This window comes from Ptychodera flava, chromosome 12 (assembly GCF_041260155.1).
Source record: "Ptychodera flava strain L36383 chromosome 12, AS_Pfla_20210202, whole genome shotgun sequence".
NCBI lineage: Eukaryota > Metazoa > Hemichordata > Enteropneusta > Ptychoderidae > Ptychodera > Ptychodera flava.
This window is the reverse complement of record NC_091939.1, coordinates 19,757,839-19,784,827: the sequence shown is the minus strand read 5'-3', so window position 1 is coordinate 19,784,827 and position 26,989 is coordinate 19,757,839. Positions and strand designations below refer to the sequence as shown.

General features: G+C 36.6%; 3 protein-coding genes across 6 annotated transcripts in view; 2 read left to right on the top strand and 1 right to left on the bottom strand.

Moving 5' to 3' along the window:
* The first annotated feature begins 1,272 nt into the window (after positions 1 to 1,272).
* On the top strand, positions 1,273 to 16,054 carry LOC139145353 (TLC domain-containing protein 2-like). The gene is made up of 4 exons (XM_070716462.1): positions 1,273 to 1,689; positions 8,653 to 8,735; positions 9,699 to 9,781; positions 11,060 to 16,054. Exons 1-4 carry the CDS (start codon positions 1,436 to 1,438, stop codon positions 11,444 to 11,446), a joined length of 807 nt encoding a protein of 268 aa, XP_070572563.1. The 5' UTR covers positions 1,273 to 1,435; the 3' UTR covers positions 11,447 to 16,054.
* Positions 16,055 to 16,362: 308 nt separating this feature from the next.
* On the bottom strand, positions 16,363 to 20,733 carry LOC139145351 (electron transfer flavoprotein beta subunit lysine methyltransferase-like). The gene is made up of 4 exons (XM_070716461.1): positions 20,339 to 20,733; positions 17,960 to 18,090; positions 17,104 to 17,457; positions 16,363 to 16,503 (listed from the first exon to the last, which is right to left on the bottom strand). The coding sequence occupies exons 1-3, from the start codon at positions 20,731 to 20,733 to the stop codon at positions 17,105 to 17,107; spliced, it is 879 nt and encodes a 292-aa protein (XP_070572562.1). The 3' UTR covers positions 16,363 to 16,503; position 17,104.
* Positions 20,734 to 20,925: 192 nt separating this feature from the next.
* Positions 20,926 to 26,989, top strand: part of LOC139145350 (switch-associated protein 70-like) — a 37,236-nt gene continuing 31,172 nt past the window's right edge. For all 4 annotated transcript variants that reach the window (XR_011554909.1, XM_070716458.1, XM_070716459.1 and 1 more), the window contains exon 1: positions 20,926 to 21,062. Coding sequence is in view for 3 of the 4 variants with exons in the window: in XM_070716458.1 (XP_070572559.1) it covers positions 20,970 to 21,062 (93 nt within the window). In the remaining variant the exon portion in view is untranslated. The remainder of the gene's footprint in view (positions 21,063 to 26,989) is intronic.

The following is a 26,989-nucleotide window of genomic DNA, read 5'->3' as shown; positions in this document are numbered from 1 at the left end:
ACTTGACAAGAATAAACGGAAAATATATCTAAAGTTTAACAGCTATAGCACATGCGCCATCAACGCCGCCACGGCCAAGATTCAGCTGAACGTGCGCGTGCAGTTACAGAGTGACTTCACAGTTCATGGTTAGGGAAATTACTGAAATAAAATTTTATTTTTGCCATTGTTGTCAATAACTGTAAATGACAAAAAACGTTCTTGAACAGCTTCATGACTATGTGAACGATGGTATGAACTTCGACACACGGGGACATCCCCAGGACATACATGTCAATTGTGAAGTTACAATATTCTTGAACTAACTTACCTTCATGTTCTTTAAACCCATTTTTGTTTTTTCCCCCTTTAAGTTTATGTTGCCCATGTTTTTCTTTCTTGATTTAGGCCTACTTCCTTTTCTAAATTCTGGGTTTGTTTCACTCGCATTTACGCGTTTCCCCCAAAAGTTCATGTTTGTCTTATTCTATAACACATTTTGTTCTTACATGTAGGCTAAATTTTGTGTTTCTTACATGTACGTTAATAAATTATTGAAACCCGACGTCCATGTGCATAAAACTCCTCAAAGTGTGTATTTGTTCAACCGAAACTCATATTTGTCTTCTTCTTTTTTTAGACCCTAGGTTTGTTTTCTGCAATCTGCTCTAGGCTATAAGCACATTTAGGCCTATTGTTTGAAAAATATAATGCAAGTTAGGTGTTTTTGTTGGTTTGACTTTCACACTAAAGTGAGCAGAACCGCGGGCGCGTGGAATTGCTAAAGATGTCGTATAGGCCTACGCAGAAAAAAATTACTTGACACCAAACACTCCACACGCCTGTGAGCAGGATAGACGTTGGACTGTGACTTGTAATATTGACATTGCGTGCAGATCAGTTTGTTTGCCATCGTCCGCGCCTCCAACAACCACGCGCTGGTTCGTTCGGGGCTATACCGTTAAAACAACACATGTACAGAATTCTACAAACAGTTCAAGGGGCGTAGCTAGGACAACGCATGTTTTTCAACAGTCCCTCCAACGGACCGTGACATCGACCAACTCGCCCATGCATAGACAATCAGTTTTCTTGGCTTGTCACGGTACATGAACTTGCAGTATATTTAGTAGGGCTTCAATTCACCGCGCCGCTCGCAAAGTGCACTGCCCTGTCAGCATACGCGTCATGATCACGATACTCGGTCAATTATTCAAAAAAAATCAGGGTAATATTGCGCTTGCGCAAGACAATTCGAAGTTATATAACTCGTAAGAATTAAAGTCAAAGGTCATCCACGGTATTGGTAAGAGTGTCCACCGCCCAATTTTCTGTGTCGAACAGTGGAATGAAAGGTGTGGAGAGCCATAGCAGAATGCAAGAGACGTGAAGGACGCCGTTTCACAAACGAACAATACTGTCATCCTTTCTTCGATTAGTTTAGGGAAAATATAAGATGAGCACGTTAGATGGAGATGTGAGTTACGGGAGTTCTGTGCAATATATTGAAGACTTAACCGGTACTCCTATCAACAACAGTCTCTCCGCTGCGACAGTGTTCGCCGCAGCCATTATTTTTCACTGGATCAACTCTTCGATAAATGACATCGTTCAACCTCCCGACAAAACCTTGAAGATACAGTGCAACTGGCGCAACATTGCGACATCATTTGTCCATGCCTCCGTGGTCGGGTCATGGTCAGTTGTTTGGTAGGTGCATAATTTTTGACTTTCGTGACTGCAGTCGTTCCATATTCTGTGTTTGGCGGAATAGAATTGTTGTAGGCGTGCACTCTGCAAATATGAAAACACACGTTGTCGCAACAGAGTTGCTAAAACGCGTTGTTAACGAAAGTTGGAAATGAAAAAGTCGTAAGGCTGTCTCTTATCTCAAAAATGTTCTAAATTGTTAACATTATTTCGTTCACGAGTGGCGGGGTTTAGACCACAGGCTCACAGGCGTTCGACTCCACGATTCACGCGAAAGCTCTGCCGATGTTGCCATAATAATACGAAGGAGCCGGGCCAGACACCAATGCCTTTGAAAGTTTGGCAAATCATTTTTACATTTGATCGATATTCATGGACTATTTTCTTATCGGTTTTATAAAGGTGGTATTTTCTCGGCCAGTTACAATGCAAATAATTGCCGGGTCAATGTGTATCAGTGAGAAAATCTAGACTAGCTGCAGAAAACAAATTAGAACCTTGTTCCTGCCAGACAGTATCACTTCCGTATCTGCCAAGTAAGTAAAAAGTGGTATTTAGCCAAAACTATAGTCTGTGAAAGTCCTGTTTATTGTTACTATGTTAGGGCCTTCAAATTTTCCAAAGTTTTGGTTCAAAGACAGTCCATATGGGATATGGTGTGTTTCACTAGTTTCAGCAAACTTGGCCTGATTGTGACATGAACTTGGCAGGATAAAGGGTTAATGGTTTACCTGTGTAAGCAGACTGTATTTGAAAAAAAATGATAAAATGGTAAATAATTTATATAAATCTGAAGGTTTGGTGTTAAATTCGTGGATTGGGTTTGTTGTGGATTGTACTGAATAATATCACCAGAGGACATGGTTGATATCACAAAATCAATACTGGTGCTTCTCATTGATTTTGTGCTTGGTGATTAAGAAATTTTGCACAAGTACAAGATAGTACAGTTGACCTTTGAGTCTGGTGTATTTTATTGACATGATCAAGAGCATGGAGGGCACACTATTATGAAAAAAGGGAGACAAAAAATGTTCATCTGACATAATTATATTGGTATACTATAATGATGTGTGAATGTTTTCTGTCATTTTCAATTTTAAATAGCAGCTGCTAGATTACTTTGTTTTTTGACCACTATACTCTGTCAGAAAATTTTAGAAACTCTTATGAAGGGATGGTCAGTTTCATTTTTCCTGTGGTTTGATGTTTAGTTCTGATAATGTTGAACATCAAATATAAGCTCCTGGTATTTGTGGTTTTTGACATTGTTTGAAGACGCTGATTAAGAAGGGGATTTAGTCAGCCACCTGAGAAATTAGCAAACTCAAACTGCCACAAGTTTTGCAAAATATTAAAAGTTTCTCGACAATGTCAGGCAAATGATCAAAAATACATCAAATGTCAGTCCAACTTTGCCTCTACAGTTTGCTGAAGCAATTTTTGTGTTTCGTATTTCTTAAACTGTTATTCCCATCAGGAAAGCTGGTTCTACATGCAGGTGTCCATGTGTTAATTCTTACAAGCTACACCAAAGGTGTCAGGTGTAGCCACGGTCCCTCCACAAGGGACCGTGGTGTAGCCTGCAACAACAAATTGGCTTGCACACAGAGCAAGCTAGCTGTGGTCTAAAACATGCTGAAACCACTGTTATGTAACTTTATAAACACCAGTGAAAAAGCTTGATGAAGTTGTACCATCATAGAACATGGGGGTAGCAGCAGGACGTTTTTTACCTCCATGCTTTTGGGGCTTCAGCTTCTTGAAAGTTTTTAATGATTTTAATCATCTGGAAGTGCTGGGATCGGTATGATTTGTAGTTACAGGCGCTGTTGAATTGTATCGTCTTTATGGCTATGCTTATCTACATACGCATTGTCCACATATATACGATTATACGGTAGTGATTTGTTGTATGAACAATGCCCACACCTCCATGGTCAAATGGTTTCTCCCAAATCAGGTGTTGTGTGTCTCTTTCTGTGAACAAGTACAGGGACAAGTGTTATTAGTATCAATATCATTTCAAACTCAAGTTCCTGCATTCTTTTGCTCTGTTAAAGAGGGGTTTAGAAAATCTGAAGGTTAAGTGTGTACAGTCAAACTTGTCTCCCTGGTTACGTTTACAGAGCCTGGGGGTCACCTCTTTATAGCCGTCACCACTTTGTCACTGTCCCGTAACATTTTAATTAATTATAATAAAGGCTCTTTACAGAACGGCCTCCTCTTGTGTATGGCATCCAATTTGATTCAAAATGTGTGTATAATGGATGGCACACTTTATCTGACTCTGAATGACCTCTTACAAAATAATCCTCAGACTCAATGAAAGCAAGTCTGTTTGTACTGATTATATACCTGCAGTGCGATTGTTTCAGAAATTAAATGAATGCAGGCATCATTTTACAAGCGGTATAGCCAAAAACTGATGACGTCAAGTCAAAATTGCAATACACTATACACAGTGCCGTAATTATAAGGTGTCTGTGTTTTGTGTATGGCAATTTGATGTACTCATTAGTTTGTGGCAAAACCACTTGTAAAATGGTGCCTGAATGCATCCTGATATCAAGAGATTTATGATACTGAATTTTATATATTACTGTTATCCTTTCTTTGGTTCACCTCTCAGGAGGATACCGCGACATTGGCACTATAGGCATTATCGGATAATATTATCTAAGTTATCTAAGTTAGAGTCTAATATTAGACGAAAAGGAAGGGGCAGATGCCCGACATGCTGTTTTATCGGATAATATCCGATAAAATCAATAATATCGTCTAAAATCTAAGTTAGAGTCTAATATTAGACGAAAAGGAAGGGGCAGATGCCCGACATGCTGTTTTATCGGATAATATCTAAGTTAGAGTCTAATATTAGACGAGTGGGGAAGGGGCAGATGCCAGACATGCTCTTTTATTGGATAATATATTGGCCACTTCACTACCTGTCTAACATTAGACTCTAACTTAGATTTTAGACGATATTATCGATTTTAGACGATAATATCCAATAAAACAGCATGTCGGATATCAGCCATACCTCACTCGTCTAATATTAGACTCTACCATCTAAGTTAGAGTCTAATATTAGACGAGTGGGGAAGAGGCAGATGCCCGACATGCTGTTTTATCGGATAATATCCGATAAAATCGATAATATCGTCTAAAATCTAAGTTAGAGTCTAATAATAGACGAGTGGGGAAGAGGCAGATGCCCGACATGCTGTTTTATCGGATAATATCCGATAAAATCGATAATATCGTCTAAAATCTAAGTTAGAGTCTAATATTAGACAAAGGGGCAGATGCCCGACATGCTGTTTTATCGGATAATATCCGATAAAATCGATAATATCGTCTAAAATCTAAGTTAGAGTCTAATAATAGACGAGTGGGGAAGAGGCAGATGCCCGACATGCTGTTTTATCGGATAATATCCGATAAAATCGATAATATCGTCTAAAATCTAAGTTAGAGTCTAATATTAGACGAAGGGGCAGATGCCCGACATGCTGTTTTATCGGATAATATCCGATAAAATCGATAATATCGTCTAAAATCTAAGATAGAGTCTAATATTAGAAGCAGCTGCGTTGAAAATTCTAAAAACGCTGTTAGTGTTTTATCGGATAAAATCGATAATATTATCCCTGTAAGATCACTTTGGTCTCATGTTCCTGGAACTCTCTAACTTAGAAATTTTAGACGATATTATCCGATAATAAAGAAAAAGCCTATGTCGCGCCTTCATGGCTCTCAGTGCACCACCTGCCTTTAAAATAATGTGATACCCACACTCTATAGTAAGGCCACATTCAATATAGTGGTCCCCTTTTTTGTGGGTCCCTTTTCTGAGCATTGTAGACATTTTTGACAGAAGTTACTGTGCAGTTATTATACAATATACAGTACCGTACTTCCACAACTCAGTTCTTGCAAAAGTTTTTAAAAATGCAACTTCACCTGCTTTTCACAAGTCTTTTTTGAGAAATTGCAAGAATTCTGGCTGTTGAAAATGGCACATGCTACTGAATTTGGAAGAACTTACAAGTTCCAGGAAAGCATGTGATAGATCAGCCCTGCCAGCTGTAAGTCTACTGAACGAAAGTATTTCAGTAACAAACATCTGCCCAATTGTTTATCATTTGTTGTGCACCAAGGCCAGTGATGCAAATTTAGTCAGAAACTGTCGTGCCTATACACCAGGTGATTTGTAGAAATATTGTTAACCACCACTAGTGCTTAGTACACTTTATAATCATTAATAGACAAGATTGGAAGAATGTAAATGTTATTTCTTCCAAGCACCTATAACTACTTAATCTCGTGAAATTGTTTTGTCAGGATGAGGTGGCGTAAATCTGTGAAACACATGCTGGTCCTAATACAGTTCCAAACCACACTTCCCACTGAGGTCTTCAGTTATGACAAATTTGATGGTACCTGCAAGTTCTCTAAGTAGCTGTGTAGTGCAATATATGTAAGCAAATTGTTTTGACTGCAGCAGCAACTGATTATTTATGTCTGACTGTTTGTAACAACTGTGTCTACACCACGTCTACAGGAGATTAGATGTGTGTCACTGAATGGTTGGTAGTCTGTTTTAAATTTTTCCTATTTTGCCTTTTTAAGCATCTATGATTTTCACAGAAAATGAAAGGGTGATATTGAAAGGCTAGCACATTACTTACAGGATAACGGAAAAAATGTTTTGTCATAGGCACCTGTGCAGATCTCACAACAGTTTACTGTCAAAGATTAAAATTTTGGAAGCAACATGCCAAGTTGACACGCCACCTTTGCAAAAAAAGTTCTCATTGATATCAGAGAATTTTCTAGCTTGCCAAGAATTTTCCAGAAATTCCCAACGTTGAGTTAGAATTGGTTTCTGGTTCGGAGGCTATCATCTGATCATGTCACACCCACATTGCTTTGTTTTAGTGAAAAGGCAATGTATAGAGGAAGTCAACATTTTCCTTCAGGAAGTAGGAAACGACAAGTTGGTCACATTTATAAGAGTAAATGTGTTGCTTTTTCTGGTCAAGGATTTATTTTAAAAATTGGAAATGATCCAATCCAATATCAAGGAAATACAGCTTGTTGCATCATGTCTATCACTTCAAACTGGGTGATTTTGTGCCAATGGGGAGTAGGAAGATTTACTGCCTAGTAGCGAAAACAATTGTAAAACCTATAGTTGACAGTGTTCCTTTCTAACAGTTTGGAAAAACAAAGGGGTGGGCGATTTACATAACATACATAATTTGCATATTCTATTGTTGTGAAAATGAATTCTTTTGTATAGTCATTATCATATGAAGAGATTCCTCAAAAAAAAGAGGGGTGTCCCACCCCAAAATATCCCCTTGTGGAGAACCATGGTTGACTAATCTACAAATGTTAAAGAAGCTAAACATGTAAATACCCCACCAGGATCATTGAATACAGTTATGTGAGATATTTATAAAGACAAAACAATCAGCTGAACAAGCTCAGAACAAATGAGACAATGCAATTAGAACCATGAAAGAGACATCTGGTCGGAAACACGTGATTGTGTTGTCATGTGTTATGAAATGAGTGAGCTCATACTACACACCGTTTACTAGTAGCACATGCTGTATGTTAAAATGTGAGTCATGCTGGACATGGCCACATTCTAAAAATAAATGTCATTGCATTATCATGAGTTAAAACTCTACACATACGGTTCATGCTACTTTTAGGCCAGGGATTTAAATACCATGATGTCATTGATAACAAATTATATTTTGTATTCAAGAGATATGCCATAATTTTTTACCCTGGTAATGATACTGAAAGGCAATCGGTAAAGACTGTAAAAAAATTGTCTCTTTACCAAGCTGAGTTTTCCGAGTACTGCAAAAATATTAATTATTCACTGGAATTTAATTGTACCATTTTGGACGACAGATAAAAATCCATAATTTAACTCCTAGCGGAAATGATGAATAACAATATATTCTATTGTTTTATGTGCAAAATTAGTGTATTTAAATCCAAGTTGCAGTGTCTGTATCATCAAAACTGTAAGATTGAATCTCTGTGAAAAATAAATGATTTCAAAGTTTGTACTGTTCAACTCTGGGTGTCTCAAAAAAAAATCAAATTCAAGTACAAACTAACAAACCGTATATAGTAAATGTAGTTAAGGTAAATAAAAAATAACCATATATATAGTCAAAGTAATGATGGACATTGAATGGAAGACACATGAAGTCAAACGGAACAAGTTGCAGAAGATAGTGTTTGGTAGCAAGTTCCTTGATTATTGCTGGTAGATCACTATTTCCTACTGAAGGTCAACCACCGTTTATAAATTCAGATTCCTTGGAGGAAAGAAGATTATTAACAAAAAATTATAAAACTGTATTTATAGGCACAGATGTAACAAAGTGAATGTGTTTGGCAAAGGAAGGACAAATTATAGTTTAGAAGCTGAACAGAACAAATGAGATGGAAAATGCATTAATAACGGAAAATTTTGTCAAGAAATAGTAATATTTTAGCTATGATTTTGATGTGTTGAAGAATGGTTTATGGAAATGTAATCTGTTGTTTAAACTCTGCACCAGCATTTATACAAATTGTTAAATAACTGTATATTTGTAAATGTAAAGAAGAAAGCTGAGAGAAGCCTAGTTTCTTCATTGCAGGTACTGGTAAGTACACAATGGAAAAACATGCAACTGCAGAGAATAAGCAATTCAATATGTTTCAAGATAGTGGTTGGAGACAGCACTATACACTCTAGCTATTGTTGTCAAGCATTGCGAACCAATAGCTAGATGAAAATAACACTGTAAAATTTTTGTAAGAAACAAAAATAATTCAGAATCATATCAAACACTGCCTTGTTAGAACAGAAATTGCAAAATCTGTTAATTTTCTGAAAAAAAAGGCAGACTGACTGACTTTGTTTGTTTGTTTGTTTAACAGCTTATACAAATATCCTGATATCACTGAAGATCTTATAACCAGGCACAATCTTCTAGGTGAACTCTTAGTTGCTGTGTCAGTAGGTAAGTACAATAGTTTACGTGTGTGTGATAGTTTCCATGGCAACTAGGTAACCAAGGAAACTGGGCTGCAACATGACAGAAGGTCAACAATTTCTGAGAGAGTGACTTGGCCATTGGGTAAACACTTTAAACCATAAAATATCATGAAACCATAAACATATATACTGAACAAGGCACATTGTCTAGACATAAAAAATGTTTTTAAATGGATACTGCAGGAGACTTGTAGAAGGTCGATACAAAATATCTTCAACAGTGTGTATAGTTCACGTGAATATAGTTATGGAATATTTGACAAATCTATTTTAGATATCTCCTGTGTGTTTCAGACAACTTAGACGTGTTCTATGTATTGTGTTTTGTATTTTTTTTGTCAGCTTTGCATTTCACATTATTCAATAGTACTGTAGAGGTGTGATCAAAAAGGAATCAACTTACATGAAAATGAAAAATTAAGAAAAATGGGAATTTTTGTAATGATGTATGTCCAAAAGAGCGATTTAAAAATGCCATTTTTGACAAATTCATGACATTTTGACTTTATGGACAAATTTTGTGGAAGGTATTTTGAATTTTTAGCTTTTGCTGGCTTTTATCTGTCCATGCACTTCAGGTTCAGAATGGATGGATAGATGTGAAACTTTTCTTTTCACAAATATACGGATCTGTGGCTTACAACACTACATCCATGTACAGTGGAAGAGTGAAATTCTTTTTCAGTTTTTGACGGAGTCGTGACCCTTTGATTGTTTCTGTCACAGTATGTACCCTTTATAAGTCAGTGTTCAGTTGCACAATTCACAAACAAGATTGCTTTACCAGTGTTGGTGATGTAAATTAATCCTTACCATGTAAAGAATGTAACAGTAGACAATGGCATTATGTAAAGCTGTGCCTCTGTTTATTCAAACTGAAACCTACGTAATTAATACATAAATATATCTACTTTTTATTCTCCCCTAGGCTATTTTCTCTATGATTTGCATGACATGCTAAATTTTAAGAAGATAAAAGATGCATGGCCTCTGATGTTACACCATATAACAGTAAGTCACAATACCCTTCTTCAGCATATGCTTTAAAGACAGCATTGCGTGGCATATTAAAATAACTGCAGCGATATTAAAATCACTACCATGCCCACATACCAATGGCAAATTTATTTCAATGCATAATACAAGGGTCTGCATTGCTATGTTAATAATGATAAAGCCGTGTAGAGTTCATTATTGTTACATTTTTAGCACCAAGATTTGCACATTGACCCGCAAAGTTTATTCTTGATTTTGAAAGAGAATGCTTGAAAGTTTTCTTGAGAAAAGGTTTTATCAAAAGTTTAAATCTTTCAATTTTGAGGTGCATACTACCTTAACACAATCATGGTCAAGGACAAATGAAAGGGTACACAGCTTCCAAAACCAGTCACCTATGTACCCAAACTTGCGCTAAACACGACTTGGAACTGGCTATAGCCTATGCATGTATGTATTGTAAATAACATCAGTCATTTTTTCATATGATGTATGTAACATTGTATTCTTTTCACTGACTTTCATTCAATACGATAGTTAGTTGCACACTACATAGATGCTTGCATCACATCCATCTTGTTATCTATTTCTGGCTCAGTTATTCCTTGCATAATGCTTCAGAGTGCCCAGTCCAGCTCACACTCTCCAAATTCCATGTACTGTACAGTTGTTGAATTTCCAAAGCAAGGTGTTGACAATTGTTATGCTTCAATAGCTGAAGATTACACAATGCAATGGTGACTCTGTTCAGTTTATGGCTTGTTTGACCTGTTCACCCCTACCATTCCCTATTTATAAACTGGTCCACAATCACCATTGATGACAATGGGCATGGGCCAAAGGGTTAAAAGGTCGACGAGGTCAATACTCCACGCCCAGAATATCTTATAACAGAATAACAATAGTAACTTGAAACAGAAAAAAAATCAGGATTTTTAACTGCCATCTGGGAGCGAGTAGTTCCTCTATGAGTTCAAAGGCATTCATAGGAGGGTGACTTGTAACATGGAAAAAAGAAGTCAGTTTTGGATACTGCGAATTCAGTTTCATCAAAAATTAGGCATACTTTCAACTATTTGTGGAATTGTGAACTGGGAGAAAATAAATGATTTGTTTTCATTTTGAAGTGAGATATAGCCTAGGTACATGCATACAAAGAATGGCGCTTCACTGACTCACAACTCATAGGGTCAGACACTTGTGAGCAGAATTTACCCTGTTTTATTGCTCTCTGTTGTGGTGTTCCCTATTCACACTATACCTTCTCTTTCACATTCTGTTACCAACCTATAGATCGTCGTATGTTTTGGAATAGCCCTGACGACCAAGCAGTACATATACTATGCAGTGGTGTCCCTGCTCGGTGAGGTGAATAGCATTTTCCTTCATGGACGGCAACTCCTTCAAATGATCGGCACACCCAGGAACGGGATGCTCTACACGGTGAACAGTCTCTTGAACATTATGACTTTCATAGTGTTTCGCTTCGGCGTCCTCCTGTGGATGGCCTGGTGGATTGCCGCCAACTGTACCTTGGTGCCTCTGTTCCTAGTGGGCGTTGCGTCGCTGGGGCTCACCATTATGATGTGTGTCAACGTGGTCCTGTTTTCCAGGCTCATTAGAAGCGACTTTATGCGAAGACTGGACAACAACAACAAAAAGACAGTTCTCGATAAATAGGAGAAAATAAACTGCTTGAAATAAAATCCTTAATTTTTGTGAAAATTTTTAATCAAAGGGACAATAGCTACATTCTTGTGGTGTGCATATATTTCTCTTGAGTTGTTGTGAACTACATCCTTCTCCATGTTCCAAGTATATCTTCCTTATATGGAGAGTATACTCTGTTGTCTATGAATTTGTCATAAAATTTTTTGTGAGCACACAACAACTGTAGTACCACTACCAAATTACTGCACACTTCAGCCATTAGTATGTCGAATAGATACAAAAGTTTTTTAGCAATGGTCTAACTTGTAAATGCAAGATCACAAAAATAGTGCTCGGGTGAAAATATTTTGAAGTAAAGCCAGAATCACATGTCGAACACTCAGACCTCAAGGTCTGGGAGAACACAAAAAAAATTTCTGAATTTTTATCAGCAACAGACAATTTTTTGTATGATTCCATGTTTACTAACAAATCCACTGAAAAAGTGCAATCCTTGACTCTGTACTGTGTGCAGTGAATATGTTTGAGCTGTGTACACACTCATTCGCTATTAGGCAAACATCCTGAAAACATACCGCATGATGCAGCTATTGTCACTTTGATAAGCTTACATTTACAGCAGGTGATATGTGATTTAAGAAAATAAAATGGTATTATACCCGTGTAGTAATTAATATTCCAATACTTAGTTTATGAACTACCATATGCTGTATAAGACGCCAAATTTAAGTTCTATAATTTTCAGCTTAATTTTTAATTATTTCACAAATGCCTGGATTTGTACCTCACATTCTATTTGCCATTTACCAAAGAATTGTTATTCAGGGAATTGCAAGGTGGCATAGAGCACATGATGAAATTACCTTTTTGCTGTCATGTTAAGATAAGAATGAGAACATGCATGCATATCATAAACTGTGCGCCATGGATCTTGATGTTACCCGTGTAGTCCATTTTACAATATAGATTCATGTCACAGCCGTGTCTATGATACACACTCATCTTACTTCATTGTATTTCGCTTTGACATTGCTTTTTTGTAAATTTTCAAGTACAAGGGAAAACAATATTATAAATATTATAATTCTGTAAATGAAATATAGAGGGGATTTTGGTTGGGTTTGGAAAATAATAATCTGTAAATTTGTGCAATGAAGTTAGACTAGCAAAGCCGTATCACAGAATTATATGCCTTGTGCAGTCTTTGGAGAATCAACCTTTTTGTTTGCCATTTTAAAACCAGAATATGAGTTGAAATTATCTTGTGATACATACTGTACTCCTTGATGAAGGGACGTGCTCATTCCACCACAGGGCCTTACATCTTGGCATTTGTGGTATTTGAAAGTCAATCTTTAGTAACCCAGTGTTCTCCTCAGTTTGGAAAGTATGTAATTTTTAATTTACTTAACACATTATAATTTGCATATTCTTCTGTTGTTAAAATATGTTCTTTTGTATAGCTATTAACATATGAAATGATCGCTCAAAATGCAGAGGGGTGGCCCACCCATCAAAGTCCCCCTGTGGAGAACCCTGGTTACCAGAAAAATGCATTACTATTGTTGTAATTTACAACAGAGTTCAGTTAATGTGGTGTTTGCCAGCAGGGAATTTCGTATGTACTTGTGTAAGCTCATACAAATGCAAAATGCCAGGATGTAAGGTCATGCTAGGGTGAAAATTATCTGATTTGCATCAGTGGTTCGCAAAGTTGTGTTATGCAGAGTAAAAGGGAATGTGTGAACTGCAGGCAACTTCTGATGATGTCTGACTCTTGGTTTAAGAAGATGGAGGGAGGTTGCTTGAATGATCATAAAGTATTGCAAACAAGATTGCATGACTAGCAAAAAATAATTAAAATGCTGAACTTAAAGACTTTATGTTGACTGTAGTATTCCCTTATTTAAACATCTCTCAAAACTGATTGCACTAACTGTTGCCTACATCTTAAAGCACGCTCAAATTTTCCTCAAAATGCTGCATCAGCATCGTTTAAAAAATAATAGTAAAGAGAAAATAATCTGTTAATGAAAATTATATTTATATAACGCCATGCAGTTGTACCATTGAAGTATTCCGCAAAATCAGTAGGAATAAGATTGCTTATTTTTAATGAGAAGAACTGATCTTTTTAGCAAAACTCTGTGTACCTTGGTATGGAGAATGTTACCCATCAAAATCATCCTGTGATATCAACCCATCATTTACAATGATGCGGATGAACTTCTCTTCAGGGAACAAGGGATGGTTGTAGAGTAAAATATTTATTTAAGTAGTTTGTACCTGGAAAATGGAAAATTTAAACTAAGTCTTTTGCTCAAACTCTTCTCAAGGAAACTTTTAACCACTCTCTTTTAAATCAAGAATAAAAATCGGGGGTCACCCTGCAAATTTGATACGAGAGAAACAAATTATCCAATATTTTTCCAATATTTGTAATTCAAAATGGCCGCCATCCCTGTGTTACCTCTATAGGGGAAAATAAAATTCCAGAATTTCACAAAACTAAGCCAGTGAAAACTTTAATAATTCGGATTATTCCGTAAGCTTCAAAATGAGCCCCGACAAGTGGTAGGACTGAAGAACTTTGTATCAGTTTAAAAGAATCCAAATAACTGCTATCAGATACATAGATGTACATGCTTCAGTGAGATTAGAACAGAATAGGAAACTAAGAGGAATGGAAATTCAGTGAGACTGGGATGGGGATTTGAATGGGGCTGTGTCATTGCTGCATATATGTAAACCATGCTCAATGTTCATTATTTTCAAAGTGTAGAAGGCTGTCATAGGATGTTTTATTTTGCAAAATCATAAAAATTGTGACTTTTATTTATTGATGGTTTTATGAATAAATAGCAGCTTTGTTGTCCTTGAGTAATTGAAGGGGAAAAATTGGCAGTATTAGTTTGATTCATGCCAAGCAAAGTGTTTAAATTGTGAAGTATGGTGCTGCTGAACTTGCTCTGTAATACCTGTAATGGTACAGTGGAATGTGGATATCATGTTGACAGTCTTTTACTAAACTGATCGCATTCTCTCTCAGTTAAGAACGCGCCAAGTGCATAAACAAGATGGCATTGATGCACGGCTTGATCAAGATGAATTCCTTATCAGTTGTCAGTGTTACAAATTCATGTATATTAAGTGATTATATCTTTTTGTTGCTTCTTTGACAAATTGCTTTGTCGTTGACATTTTATCAATTATCTTTTCCTCAGTTCAAGAGATAAAATTTTGTTAAAGACAATTTCATTTTTTTCAAGTTGTTTATTTGGTATGGAATCTTGACCTATGTGAACATATCAATATGTACATGCTACCTCTTGGCAAACAAACTATCCTTATCTCTTTATGGTGACATTGACCTCAACATTGACAGTTTCAAAGTAGCACCATTGCAGGAAACTCAAGACCGTTTTCATTATACATATTTAAGAAATGAAATCCGGGGTCAACATGAAAATTTTTAGATTGGAAAAGTAAAGCTTGTCAATTTGTAATGATAATTTAAGTTCACAGTAATTCTTGCTGTATAAAGTAAGGTTTCAGGAAAGATGGTAGTGACAGCATTTCAAGTGAGTTGGTTGCGACATGACAGGCAGATGTCAAATGCTGAACCAACAAAAGCAGTGATTGTTACAGAGACGATTACCGTTGTGATGATGTAGTAGAAATGAAAGAGAAAAGTGCAAATGAATGTGCTGCGCGAGGGCAGTGTTTTTTCATATGTACTACATCCAGTCAGTCTTGTTCAAATATTCTAGAAATACAACCAGTCAGTGTCATACAATATCTTATTATAGCACACTGACCCTGTTCAATAAACATTCTAGTTTTTGTGGGGGTGTATATTTTGGCTTTTCACCAGATGAATCTGATCAGATGAACTCTGTCAGCCACAAAACTAAGGATTGTAACTATTTCTGCTCACCACTGGTTCTATCATTTTATTCACTGCAGAAGCAACATTTTGTGATTTGAATGTAATTCAAGAATGATGTTACTATGTCAGTTTGTTGTATCAACAGTGTTCGGAAACCTTTTGAAACTATTTGAATCACATATTGCTTATAAAGTTAACAGACGGGTGTCCAACAGAACAGAAAATTTTTCAATAAGGCAACAATAGTGTGTACATGATAACATTCTTGTCCATGAACCTTTTGTATTGTTGTAGATGTATTTTCTACTCTGCTTTCAAACATCTGCAATCTCACATTTTCTTGTGTGTGTATAGATGGGGATAGCCTTAAACTCCAAAACTGACGTGCCAAACTCCTTTTTAAGTGAGTATTAAAATAATCAGAACATTATTTTTCTTGTTCCAAAATGGAATCAAATACGGTTAAATTCAGGTGCAATGTTGTTAATTGTAGTAAATTTTATCATGTATATTTGTGCGTTGAACATTTTTGTACGGTACATGCAGCTGTTACATTCAACCATGTGATTGCCAAGTCACAGTGGCATTGTTTGTCACGTGTCTGGGAATTTGCTCTCAAGAAAACATGGGAAGCTTTTTATACAAATGTTACATTATAATGGAATTATAATTGGTGTTGTCAATTTTACATTGGTTGTTCTAAAATAAAAAAACTTTAATAAGAAATACACTTTGAAATTGGACCATTTTGGCCTGGAGCGTTTGATACACACTTGCATATAAGAGGAAAATAAATAAATTGATGACAAGTAAAAATACAGACCTTTTGCGGATCATCTTTATTGTGATACTGCCACAAACTTAAAATAATTTATTTCAATTTGTTTTGGAATAATTTACAGAAATTGGTGAAATTAAAGACCAGTATCACAGATTTGCTCTCTCAGTTGTATAACTATTGGCCCAAAATTATGTCAGTAGACTATTTTTAATCTGAAAGTCAAACAAAATGCAGCTTGTTGGTAACACTATCAGAGAAATAGATTTCAGCAGATTACAACAAAATTGCCCATGTCACAACACTTTGTGACCAGCATTTGAAATGTGAAGAGACAAGTTCCAAGATGTCTGCTCGGATCGTTTGCAAACTATATTTCTCAGAGCCATCCTCATGATCCTAAAACATCAAAACGCGGATATTACATTACATTCAACAAACAAATTAAGAAAACTGTACGAGTAGTTATGAGAAGTTCCAGACATTAAAAAAATTTTAAAAATGCATGGTTGGAAATGTCAGAAGTATGAGATGTCTGAATAAGTACCTCCCTGGGGACTGCAGTAGGACATGAACACCAAGTGGCAAAGCATTTGACCAGTACTTTCAAAACGGACACTCTATTTAGAATGGATGGTAAACATGAGAGCTAATCACCTATCAGGTAAGCACTACCTCATTTGACAGCAGAATTGAAAAGACAAATCATGCCATGGTGAGGCAGATAAAGATAGCTGCCCTGACAAGATTCATTGCATGTACACATGATTTATTTGAAGTATGGTTTGTAAATATGATTCATTTGTGGTATATATAGTTTGTCAATTTCAAAAAATTTGGCTATAGTTTCAAATTTTGGATTTTTAACTCTGAAGATACAAAACTAATACGTTGACTCAATTAACCCTTTGATCACAAGGGATGTTTTGGTCAGACATTCACATGATTCATATATGGACTGCCTTTATTGGGCATATTACATTTATGGTGAAAACTTACACTAAGTCTGTTCATTTGCAAGGCTCCACACAGTGCCATCTGTAAATCCATGGTTTTCCTCTCTGCACTGCTGGGGAAGGCTGTATTTCCCAACTTGGCTAAGGTGTCCCCTGATTGGATGCTGATTTAAAAATATCCTACCAGGATCACCAATCAGAAATAAGCTTGCTTTTTTCAGCGACAGGAGTCTAAGCAACCAATCAGTGACCTTGGTCGTAAAATCAACATCATAGAACATGTCTCCAAGGAGGACTGTGTCCCATTGTTGACTGAACTGGCCAATGAGATTTTGTGTTGTGGTTGCTATGGTTACATCATTTAGATTTGCGTTGACTTGGATGCTTCTAACTGCAACTGGAAAGAGCAAAAAAATAGCATCTTGTGACTAACTTTGTCAGCATGTTAGTCGATCCTAACAGTATTTCTGTACGAAGCGGTCACCGGTGACATGTCATCGATGATCTTTATGAAAAGTAGTGTTCTGTTTCAATGAGATATTATCTCAAAGAATGTTGAAATACACTTCCTTTCATGCATCCAAAATCAGGAGCTGGTCTCAGTGGAAATATTTTTAACAGATATCTCCTGGAGATTGAAACATTTTGGCATGTACCTACAAAATCATGTTTGAAAGATGATCATGATTTGTGAAAAACAGACCCTGAAAGAACATGACTTTGGATGACCAAAATTATAATTTGTTGATAATATGTTGGAAATCAATAATTAACGATACTAAGAGTTAAAACTTTCCTTTGTATTGAACCCTTTCATCACCATAGGTTTTCAAAATCCCATCACTTTCCACGGTGAAAGTGGATCCGTGTACATGGAAATATGGTAAATTTATTTATACCTGGATCAATGTCATTCGCTAGAACATATTTTGCTCCAAGCATTGCAGCTGCTATTGCACTGGCTCCACACCCGCTGCCGACATCAAGCACTGTTTTTCCATGGACGTAGTCAGGGTTGTCCAATAAGAATCTGTAAAGAATTTCAAGTTGGCAAAAAAAGTCATTGCAACTGATTAATCCTGGATGAGAAATACTTGCCAAAGTCATATATGATAGCAGGATTCTTGGAGTGTGCCAGCAAAACATTCCTGAACTCACAGAATCAATTTTGGAATGGCTTGATTGTGTTGAGTCTATACCAGTGTGTGCAAGATGTGAAAACATGATGCAACATTGCAAACTTTCATGCATCAATGATGCATTGATGATTTCAACTTGACAGCTCACTGGGTTCTTAACTTTGTTATATCTGTTATCAGTGTCAAGTATAGTAAGTGTTCACCAAACTCTCATCTGAATGCATTCTGCAGACAAATAGTATAAAAGCAGTTGGGGTGTTTATTGCTCTACCATGGCTATTTGTGCCCCTGAGAGGTAAGCAGGAAGAACTCAGGCTGTCACTGCTATCACATAATCCCGACCTCAGATTTATAATATTATGATATGTTTTTTCTTTATGTAGTTTTGAAGTACTAATTTTGCTGTTGATATCTTGCATTTTCCCAAAAAATATCAGACAAGACTTAAGGTTTCAATCATATTTGAACCTCATCAGATAAGTAACCTTGGCAACCACTCTGTTCAAAATACAATTCTCAATCAGCATGCCTTCTGACCTGTAATATTCCTAAACCTTTTAGGAATTCCTGATACAAATACATGCACTAGATAAAATTTTATTTTGTCAAAGGTATACTTTTCACCAGGTCAAATATTGCTTCTCAATTTGTGCCATGATATTATTGCATGTATTAGATATCTCACTTTTCAGGGTTTTTTTTAATTCTTTGCCCTCATCTCCTAGACTTGGTAAAGTTTGTGAATAAAATTATTTTTGAATGCAATGCAGTGGAGTTAATCATGATGTACGGAGTTATTGTGAGATTCACTCAGTACTTATGTGTTGAGTTCATCCAACACGTGTACATGCCACACTATTATACAACACTGTGAAGACAGTGTATACTCGTAATGTGGCCATCAAAGTAAAAAAAATTCACATAAAATTAAGAACATATGCTCAATAATAACTTGCAGAAATGATTTCATTTTACTAAATCACCGACTTGACCCAAGTCTACTTTTCACACACTATGCTGAACAATGGTGCAATCACCTTGCCACTTTTAGGATATTTTTGATATCACTCTCATTTGATACTTGTGAACAGTGAAGCTGATATTCATGTTCATTTATTTATATTTATTGCCATTTCCTTCCCTGATTCCATACTTTTTGAGTTCATTAAAACTCATACTTGTCCTGCCAACTCCAGGGCTATGGAAGCAATTTGTGAAGTGCGCCCTCAACGGAGAAAGTAGAAGTACAAATTTAGAAATGTTGGCCAATTGTGTATTAATGTAGAACTTGATGCATTCAAATGCCACCTTGTAGAACTCATGCCCTGAATATTAGGAATATCATTTTATATTACTTGATAAAACAACAGAAAAAAATTCCCCTTTGTAACCGACAATAAGCAGTTTCATTCCATGGGTAAGTGGAATCCCTTATACCATCTATGCTGTATCTTGATACGACTGCACTGATATTCTGAGGGAACCCAGATGACATGACTGGGGAATCCTGGTAAAATTAAGTTAGATAATGCCACTAAACAAAAACACTGATGACATTGCAAGGTCCATCTTCATGTTCTCCTCTAGCTCCACATTTCTAATCCTCCAAGACCTCAATATTACAAACAGTATACTGAATGAGCCTGAGTGTTACATTTGGTTGAATTCCGGACTCTCTTTGACACCAGCAAAATGATTTTACTTTACTGATGCCACTTTAAGCCGTAACTTACAAGATCATTACTGATTCTGGGCTACTATTCAAGTTAATTTGGTACCTCATAAATTTTCTCTACCAATATTCCTCTAGAGGGCATTGGAATTTCAATCCATCATTGGTTTTAGAACTTTCTGACTGAACAACTGTTGACGGAGGAGCAAGCAGTTTTGCTGAGAAAAATTCCCAAATCTAATCTCCCTAGAAATGATAAGACCATCCTAAGATTGACTTTTTTTAAAAATGAACACAATTTCATCAAATCCTACACAGTCTCTGCATGCATTCCTGCAATATCAATGATATAAACCAGAACTGACTATATACCAGTGGCATAGTATTGAAGATTATTTATACCAAACAATAATCATACAAGTCTTGATTTTGAGAAACATGAGGGCATACGGTTATGTAGAACTCACCTGGTCAACACCTGGCCACCAGGCCAATAGAAAGCCCAGAAAGGATCAGACACATGACAGTCTTCATGGGGACTAGTCCATAATTTGCATTCAGGTGTAATTAATCGCAGTTTTATTTCCGGTGTTAAATGATTGATTGAAATCTTGGTATTTTGATGAATAAACTCATCAATATCCTCAATGTTTGAATTCGAAAAGTACTTATTAAAGTTGAATGCTATAGAACTCAGATGTGAATTGCGACCGCAACAAAGTCTGGTACTGGACGGAAGGACCCTTCTAAAGCAGAGGGTCAACATCGCCAGGTTGAACATATGAGTTGAACTTGTGGAATACAAAATCAGTGTGAACTGGCTTCTTTGAAGGTATACACAGTAGTTCCGTTCACATTTCATTCGGCTTTAAACGAAGAAGCGCCGCACGCACCAGAGGCAATCCTTGGGCAGATCACACATTTCTTGCGTTCAGCAATACTCTGTTGTCGAGCTGCGGTCCTGACCCTCACGCAAGCTTAGTACCCAGGTACCAGGTGCGCGCCACCGTCAAACTCGATACCCGGAAGTGATGACGAAGCGTCCCTAGCCTCGCTTCCGTTTTCTCGAACTTTGTTTTTTTTTTCCGAGCAGTCAATATGGCGACACAGGATCACATCAACGCCCTGTGGCATGCGTTCGAATCTTTAGACCTTGAAAAAAATGGAAACGTACCAAAGTCGCAACTTAAGGTAAGTAAGACTAATTCGACGGTCTTATCGTACAACTTTGATAGGTCTAGGTTTTCTTTCTCGGAAATGAGTTCTCAACTTCCGCAATCTTACTCGAAGTTGGTGAGTACTGGCAGGCCTGCAGTGTTGCACAGTGTCGGACATGCAGTGTGGAGTTGTGTAGGCTTGACCCTCCGTGAACAATACAGTTATAAATGGGCCGATAAATGGAGCGCTTGTAAAGGTCGTGGGCATTCTTTGGGAAAACATATACCGCTAACATCGCTCGGGACGTTATGTTTTAATATTTTTGGAAACACGTACATCTCTACCACTGCACTATCAACTTCCTGGTTTGATTGTCACCGACGTTTTAGAAGTCACCTAGTTATGTAGGATCGCGCGGTTTTATCCACGGTTGTATCAAAACCGATACATCTATGATTAAACAGGTCGAGTTTGAACTTGTTAACTTTTCAACCTTTGATAAACAGTGCCACCCCCAAACACAATATAATAGCGTTACCTATAACCTTGTCTTTGCCCCATGGTTTCACCGTACAAGTTCAGACGCTGCAATACAGCAAAGTTTAGTTGTATGTATGTATGACTGACTGCAGACCCTTGGAATATGAAGCTAAAAAATGACTGTGGACTCGCCCATTCTGAACAGAATTGTAGTGCCATCCCATTATCAACCAATGTGACTATATATATCCGATTTGTTCATCTTTCCAGATTTAAATCTGTTGTACACTCAGTGTAATATATATATATATATATATATATATATATATATATATATATATATATATATATATATATATATATATATATATATATATATATATATATATATATATATATATGTTATTACAAGAGCTGCTGGTATAATAACCGAGGAACATCATGTTTCCCCTTATAATATCACGAAACCACATTGCTCTAAGCACTATACCATGTCACTAACAAAGGTGGAACCGGTGTGTGAAGTTGCCTTCATTGCCATTATAATTTTTGATTAACTTTCTGCCCAGTACAAAGGAAAGGGAAGAAAGTGAACAAATTACTTCTCAACTGTTATTTAGCTGTTATTAACTATACCGATATATTTTAATCATTGATTTATTTAGTTATTAACCCCACTTACATCTCCGTTAATGATAAAAATAATAAATCTAGATAAAAATTATGATACAGAAAACAAGTATAGGAAAAATACACAATACCTAGGGATGTCTCGAGGATGACTGACCGCAAGTGTAAAGAAATTGAATGAGAGAGGTTGACAACAATTTATACACAAACACACACACACACTATTCAGAAAAAAGATGACTATATTATAATGTATGAATTGTGAAAAAGGTATTGAAAGCAAATCTCAAATTTCTTAAATTGTCAATAAAGTCAATTTATTATGTTTATATTACAAAAAGAATTTAAAAATTCAGTGCATCTGCTAATGCTAAATAGGATCTAAGGATTTAAAAAGGAATATTATGTCTAAAAACTTTTGTCTGCTCTCATATCAGGTGTGTTTAGACAGAATCTGCAACAAAAACCATAGATCCAAGGATTTCAAAGGAATATTACGTCTTACAACTTATCTGCATGTGTGTGTATATAGACAGAATCTATGACAAAAAATATTGATTGTTTTTCTTGAGCAGATGCTACTGATGACTGGTTGCAGAAATGAGAAATTTGTCTAGACTCTTTTAAGTTTCTCAACCAAATAAGCTTGATGGGGAGACCCAATAGAAAATCAATATCATTTCTGACAAGATAGATAGATAGCTATTGTCTTGAGTATATGTAAATGATTAAGATGTTGACAGGTGTGCTTGGAAAAAATCAAGCAATGCAAACAATTAGCCACGATGTTGTTGCATTACCACATTCTCTAGTCATTCCATTATAAAATACTTGTACTGGTGTGTGTGTGTGTGTATATGTATATATATATATATATATATATATATATATATATATATATATATATATATATATATATATATATATATATATATATATATATATATATATATATATATTATATATATATATATATATATATATATATATACACAACTGAGTTGATCAGGATAATCTAAGATATTACATTTCCACTACAAATTTGTTTCGTATAGGCTGCAGAGCCGCCTACACTCGTCGACGAGTGTAGGCAGCTCTGCAGCCTATACGAAACAAATTTGTAGTGGAAATTTAATATCTTAGATTATCCTGATCAACTCAGTTGTGTATTTAGCCCTACTCTAGTATTGAGCACTCTACTCCAGCTGATCTCGAACTAACAAGTATATATATTGTTATGTAGGTCATTTACCCCACACTCATCATGACCTGAGTTCAATTAGTCTAGAACATTCTCAAGGTCACTGCCCTTGATGACCTCACAACCTTGAATTCAATTAGTCATGTTTGGAATGTTCTGGAAAGTTGATTAGTTGTGTAAGGGAGATAATTTTAGAACAGTAATTAGCATGTCAATAAAAGTTCTAGATTGTTCTTACATGCCTTTATAAAAGGGACGTGCACAGCTTCCAGTCAGACTTTTGGGATCGTGTCTCTTGTGTGTTACTAAACTCCAGCAGTAGTCATTCTCAAGACTTTTCAAGACCTTCACTGTCAACGCTGGATTTATACTGTGGACTTTGTGCAGCTTCAAGCCTGCAAGCCAACGGACTGTTCATTCATCCGACTGACTGTTACAACTCTGAGACTGGAGCTTTGCCGTCCCAGTTGAGATAAGTAGTCTGTACACTTTTAAAGCTTGTACTCTATCCCTGACTTAGCAATTAGTTTTATTTTGTAATAAATTCTGTTTAAACGTAAACTGCTGAGTTCACCCTTTTGTTCGTTTTCTCTGCACGTAACAAATTGGGGGCTCGTCCGGGAGACGAATATTTTGAGCCGTTTGACAACATTTTGACAGCCTTTTCAAAACTACTGTATACTGTGAACTCAGCGAAATTTAATCATGGCGGAATTTAAACCAGACGAATTTATGGATGACCTTGATCAGGACACATTTAATTCCCTCAGAAAAGACAACCTCATAACACTGGCCAATTTCCTTAAAGTAGAAGTCAAAAGATCTATGCGCAAGAGGGAAATACAGTACCGTATTGCCAAACATCTAGTTGATTTAGGCCAATTTGAGGAATCCACCCTGAAAGATTATGAGCCCGAGTCTACCTCTGAACTCAGAAAATTAGAATTAGAAATGCAGACAAATTTGGAGATCAAGAAACTAGAATTACAAATGAGAGAGAAAGAATTACAAATGGAAGAAAGACAGAGAGAAAAGGAGAGAGAATTGGAAGAACATCGACTACAGTTAGAAATGAAACGTTTAGAGCTTGGACAGTCAGGAAAATTCTTCCCTTCAGACAAGTTTGACATCACTAAGCATTTCAGGTTAGTTCCCCCTTTCCAAGAAAAGGATGTTGATAAATATTTCCTTCATTTTGAGAAAATTGCTCAGAGTCTGAATTGGCCTAAAGGAGTCCTGGTCTATGCTTTTGCAGAGTGCTTTGGTGGGTAAAGCCAGAGAAATTTACATTCAGTTGTCAGTAGAGCAGGCTTCAGATTATGATTCTGTGAAGGAATTAATTCTCAAGGGCTATGAGTTGGTGCCTGAAGCTTACCGTCAGAAATTTAGGGATTGTGAGAAGGTGAAGGATCAAACTTATGTTGAATTTGCTCGAACAAAAGAACAACTGTTTGATCGTTGGTGCTCTTCTGAAAAGGTCAGTCAGAATTATGACAAATTACGACAGCTTGTTTTGATTGAGGAATTTAAAAGGTGCATCCGGAGTGACATCAAGACGTTTATCAATGAACAAAAGGCAGATACATTAGAGGTTGCTGCACGTTTGGCCGATGATTATTCATTGACCCACAAATCTTCATTTCTCAGCAAACCATCCCAGTCCTTTTCATACAGAAACAATGCAGGTAAATTTAACTCCTCCTTTTCATCCAAGAATTTCTCAAAGGACAGTAGAAAATCAAATGACAACAGTTCACAAAATTCAAGTAACACTCCCACATCATCAGATCCCAAGTCTCAATCTCCTTCTGACAAACAGTTTGGTACACTTTCTTGTAATTATTGTAAGAAAGACGGCCATTTAATGTCAGAGTTGTTTCAAATTGAAAAGAAAACGTGAAGGTCAAAGTGGTCAAAGTGGATCTAAGCCAACCGGCTTTATTTCTTCATCAACTCAATTAGAGTCTAATAATGTGTGCAACACATTTTCTGAGGTTAAACCCCTCTTATCCCCAATTAATGAGGTCAAGGTCAATTCTTCTCAAGATAGCATTATGGGTATTTCGAACCATTTATTCATGATGGTTTTATATCACTTTCTAGTGATTTTTCTTCCGCTACCCCTGTCAAAATTTTAAGAGATACCGGGGCTTCCCAGTCTCTTTTGTTGGCAGATACCCTGCCGTTTTCTGAAAAGTCATTTTCAGGTTCTAAAGTTCTTATTAAGGGGGTAGATTGTAATGACTACATTCCTGTTCCTCTCCATAATGTCTATTTGTCTTCGGACTTTGTTTCTGGACCTGTGACTTTAGGTATTAGGCCTTGTTTGCCTTTTGAAGGGATTCACCTTCTTCTTGGAAACGACCTTGCTGGGGACAAGGTCATTACTAATCCACTTGTGACTGATAATCCTACTTTAGATCAGGATCCAGAGCCAATTGAACAAGAGATACCCGATTTATTTCCTTCATGTGCCATTACTCGAGCCATGTCAAAGAAAACTTCCGAGAATCAAAATACTCTCAAAAATAATGTCACAGATGTTGACTTAAATGACACCTTTCTCAGTCAGGTGTTTGACACGGATCATTCCGTTATCCCTCGTGGATTTGAAACTTCCAGTAAAACTTCTGCTGACCAAAGTCAGACATTTTCTAGATCAAATCTCATTGCAGAACAACACAAAGACCCAGATATTTTGTCTTTGTTTGACAGGGTAGATGATGAAGGTAAAACTTCAGATAGCTCTGTTTCCTATTATACAAAGTCTGGTATTCTCATGCGTAAATGGAGACCTCCAGATGTTTTGGTTGATGACGATTGGGCTATAAAACATCAAATTGTGGTTCCAAAGCCCTACCATGCTGAAATATTGCGCCTAGCCCATGAAACCCCCTGGGCTGGTCACTTAGGAGTCAGGAAAACTTATCATAAAATTCTCAGTCACTTTTATTGGCCTAATCTCAGGCAGGATGTAGCACATTTCTGTAAAACTTGTCACACATGTCAAATGGTAGGAAAGCCAAATCAGACCATTCCAAAGGCCCCTTTACAGCCAATTCCTGCATTTCAAGAACCATTTAGTAGGATACTAATAGACTGTGTTGGGCCCCTACCAAAAACAAGATCAGGAAATGAGTACATGTTGACAATTATGTGTACATCAACTCGGTTCCCAGAAGCCATACCACTGAGAAACATAAAGACAAAGACTATAGTGAGAGCTTTAGTCAAATTTTTCACTTTATTTGGCCTCCCTAAATGTGTCCAGTCCGATCAAGGCTCCAACTTTATGTCTGGTATTTTTCAACAAGTAATGGATCAGCTAGGCATTAACAGTATAGGTCATCCGCCTATCATCCAGAAAGTCAGGGTGCTCTTGAGCGATTTCATCAAACTTTGAAAAACATGATTAGGACCTACTGTTTTGACACAGAGAAGCAGTGGGATGAAGGAATTCATTTTCTGCTCTTCGCTGTTAGAGAGTCAATTCAAGAGTCTCTTGGTTTTAGCCCATTTGAGCTTGTATTTGGACATACAGTCCGTGGCCCACTCAAGCTCGTTAAAGAGAAATTCCTATCAGACGATGATGATTGTCTGAATATTTTGCAATATGTCTCAGATTTTCGTACAAAACTCTCTAAAGCAT